The 3,442-nt window shown below is 37.5% G+C and overlaps 1 protein-coding gene across 2 annotated transcripts; it reads right to left on the bottom strand.

Annotated features, from left to right (window-relative positions):
- Positions 1-1,094: 1,094 nt before the first annotated feature.
- On the bottom strand, positions 1,095-3,188 carry Polr2D (RNA polymerase II subunit D). Of its 2 annotated transcripts, none has more exons than XM_071595305.1 (5): positions 3,171-3,188; positions 2,397-2,491; positions 1,959-2,139; positions 1,685-1,780; positions 1,095-1,369 (listed from the first exon to the last, which is right to left on the bottom strand). In XM_071595305.1, exons 2-5 carry the CDS (start codon positions 2,455-2,457, stop codon positions 1,291-1,293), a joined length of 417 nt encoding a protein of 138 aa, XP_071451406.1. In that variant the 5' UTR covers positions 2,458-2,491; positions 3,171-3,188; the 3' UTR covers positions 1,095-1,290. The 2 variants fall into 2 exon arrangements, with proteins under 2 accessions (XP_071451406.1, XP_071451405.1); XM_071595304.1 differs by lacking the exon at positions 3,171-3,188 and adding an exon at positions 2,661-2,747.
- Between the last annotated feature and the right edge of the window lie 254 nt (positions 3,189-3,442).

Genomic DNA, 3,442 nt, shown 5'->3' with positions numbered 1-3,442 from the left:
GGTTTTTTGAGATGACAATCGTGGAAGCACAATAGTGAAAGAGGCAATCTCCCACTGCCAGGCATGACACACGGCCAATTGGGCCGAGCCCCATAGTTGCCAGGAGTGATATTTTCTATACTGTCGATCACAAAAGTCTAGGGAATAATATTCGAGGTGGTTTCCCTTTGCCTTCCTCGATAGTGTTTTCACTATCGAGTGGCCGCCCCACTGGGGTCAGACACCATTGCAGCCGCCTCACTGAGGAACAGACACTGCACGGACTACCTTTCGTCTGGCTCCTAACCTTCGACCTATCTGGCATGGGTGACCCTACCAGGAGCAATGCTTTAGCCATCACAGATTTAGGTGTCATCGGAACGCACAAGCCAAGGTTATAGTCTTTATATACATTAGTTAGGTAATTAAAAGAGCTAATCATACATAGTTTTCATTTTTACACACATTCCCATGAGAAATATACAATTTTAAAAAGAAATATCAGGAAAAGGTGCATGGTAGTTCAGTCTGTAAAGAAATGCTAACGGGAGGCTCAGAGGGGTGTGCTCAGGTTCCATTCCTGGGTACACCCCTCTGTGCCCACCTCAGCTTCATCCAATCTGGGTGATTTCTATGGGTAACCGATCTTCCTAGGAAACCATAAGAAGTACAAAGGAAAGAAACTGGTCCACATACCCTGATGTGTGTATTCCACATGCCATAGCGGTTAGGCCCACTTTGGACAATCATGATATATTATCCAAAGATTAAACACAAGAATAATTCATACAGCATTGTATTAACTCAGCAAAACTAAGCTAAAGACCTCCATTAACCTTAGATGTGAATGAAAACAGCTTAGATGGTTATGACAACACCGCGTAATGTTGTAGAAGTGTTGGCCAATATTATTCCTCTTTTGAACTAAGAACTTGTCAGCCGAACTTGATGTAATGAATTCAGTTGCAGTGAATGCTGAACAATGATGTGATTGAAGGTAAGCAATTAACAGTAACAAATTCAAGACCTCAAACTTGTAATAACTCTGGCCACTTCAATGAAATGTTTGCTGATGCCTAGTTGCAGATGAAAAATTAATATCAAAGATACATAGCAAAAGAAAAATAATGCAGTTTATTACTTTGGTACAAATGAGAGTGTACGTTCAGTAATTAATACAAATGTAATTATTAATTTCCAAATTCAGTTATGGTTTTGTACATGATACATGTAAATGGATGCCTATATAAACAAAATAGGAATGATCTTATCATAAATACAATGATGTAAATGGATTCTATCAAATACTTTTCAATATTGTAAGCTTCTCTTGGTCTGAATATCATCAAGAATTTGTCGTAGTTCTTCGTCCTCAAAACGGCCCTCCAAGCTAGAAAATAGAAAAACCACTGATATAGCTCAAACTTGAGGAATACAACTCAAGAAGAATACTATTAAATGAATACAAAGCAACATGTTAAGTGTATAGGTTATACCGCATTTTATTTTTTTAAATCAATTAAGGAATGGCGTTTGAATTTAGACAGCTAAAAAATCCATCTAAAAACTTCTATTGCAATTTAGATCAAAACATTAATGACCCATATCATAAGCCATATAACTATATCATTTACTGTGAAGCAATTATCTTTTCAAAATCAACCGAGGGAGTTTCATCTCGAATAATTCAATGCTTACATCCTACCTTGGAATAAGTGACTTCGCTTCCTCCGGTGTTTCTGGACACAAATTGGCTAAGGAAGCTAGTTCAAACTTATGCAACTTTTTCTGCATCAATAGACTGCAAATGAAAAGCAATAAAATCAATCTAGTTGACGTAAATCACTTTGTTAAGCCATATGCTAAGAATACAAGTATTACATAAACTGTTGAAGACGGACCTGGATAACTATGATGACTTCCATCGAACACGATGAAAACCATGTTAATGCAAAAATGGTATCTTGTGTATTACTCACTTTCGAACAGATGAAATGGTTTCCTTATTCTTAAATTTTCTGAAGCGATCTGTGTACGTAGACGTTTTCATGAAAACTTCGGAGAGTTCTTGTTCCTCTTCGGCGCTTTCGTTTTGTGCTTTTCGATGTTCAAGAAGCATGTAGACTTCGGAAATTAGGAGTGTTTCAGCATTTTCAAATTCTGAAATATAAGCAATCAAAAATTAATTATTCGATAACAACATTGAAACGGAACTATTATGTTTCGACTTTATTAGGAGTACCATCAAGTTTAATGACTGTACTTAAACATTTATTTCACAGATGGTATGTGACGATGCGTAAATGGTTGAGTTAAGTCACTTTAACGACCAGAAAATAATATGCTGATATCAAAATTGAAGGAAAAGTATTTCCGCACTCCGGGAGTAGAATCTAAAAATAAGAACCGTAACATACCTTTGGGAAATTGTAAATCGGCCGCATCTTCTTCCGGCTGATCATTCGCAACCGCGGCCATTTCTGTTTACACTGACAACGATGCCATCTAGCCACTGACGATATACCGGGTGAAGTATAAATACATATGAATAACCAAATGCCAACCAAACATATATGAAATGAAAACAAGAATTATCAAAGTATTTTAAGGTACCAGTGTGGCGGCTATACCCCCAATAAAACATGGTAAATGTAATCCATTGTAAAATAATTGAATATTACTGTGTATATCCAGTTTTCAAAAGTGCAGTAAAGTTAGGTGTTCCAATTTTTGGCATGACCAACGCATTTGGTTTCTTGGAAAGCAAAGAAAAACAATTACATCATTCATAAAAAGCATTCCTTCACCAAGTTATTTCACCAACCCTCTCGTGTATAATGAAACCTAGCGATTGGGATTCTAATGAGTCGGTTTAATTTGCTTACGTCACTGTTCAATACTAGTAATGCAGGCACGTCTTGTGCAAGATGTCGTGCTTCCCAGCCACTAATTTACGTTGATAATTAGAAGTACGCCATTAGTAATGTGTATGAGCAGGAGGAATTAAAAATTCTAGTGTTGGTAGACAGCTTTTGCAAATTTTGTTTCAGGAATGCCAAATCAATGCAATGGTTCGCAAAGATCTCTACGGTCATTTCAAATTGAACGCTTTACCACGTCTTTTTTCAATGCCACTTGAATCATTACCCACTTTTTAAACACATCCTGCAACTGCAAGTGAGAGCTATTACCTTTCTTGGTTAATATTCTACCACGTGAACCTTGCCAATTTTTATGAGGTATGGAATCACATCTGAAAGTTAACCAGAAGCGGCCTTACTGGCGAGCTGGGCCTTTGCAGCCGCCACTGCGCGCGGTCTGACGTTGTGGTTATAATGTAGCGAGAGCAGTATCATTGTGATCAGCGGGAATTTTAATATTGATGTAAACTTCAAGTCACCGTTAGGATGTGTGGCAGGGGGTGATTACATACCAGAATAATTTTACCCTGACATGATCCTAC

This window comes from Hetaerina americana, unplaced genomic scaffold (genome assembly GCF_022747635.1).
Source record: "Hetaerina americana unplaced genomic scaffold, ioHetAmer1.1.p SCAF_7, whole genome shotgun sequence".
NCBI lineage: Eukaryota > Metazoa > Arthropoda > Insecta > Odonata > Calopterygidae > Hetaerina > Hetaerina americana.
The sequence above is the reverse complement of the archived record's forward strand: the minus strand, read 5'-3'. Positions and strand labels throughout refer to the sequence as shown.

Excerpts from the sequence above, each read along its gene's own strand:
- Polr2D (XM_071595305.1), bottom strand. The coding sequence starts at position 2,457 with ATGGCCGCGGTTGCGAATGATCAGCCGGAAGAAGATGCGGCCGATTTA. Across the intron at positions 2,140-2,396 it reads CGATTTACAATTTCCCAAAG|AATTTGAAAATGCTGAAACA; the intron begins GTATGTTACGGT and ends CTTATATTTCAG. Across the intron at positions 1,781-1,958 it reads ACCATTTCATCTGTTCGAAA|TCTATTGATGCAGAAAAAGT; the intron begins GTGAGTAATACA and ends TTTCATTTGCAG.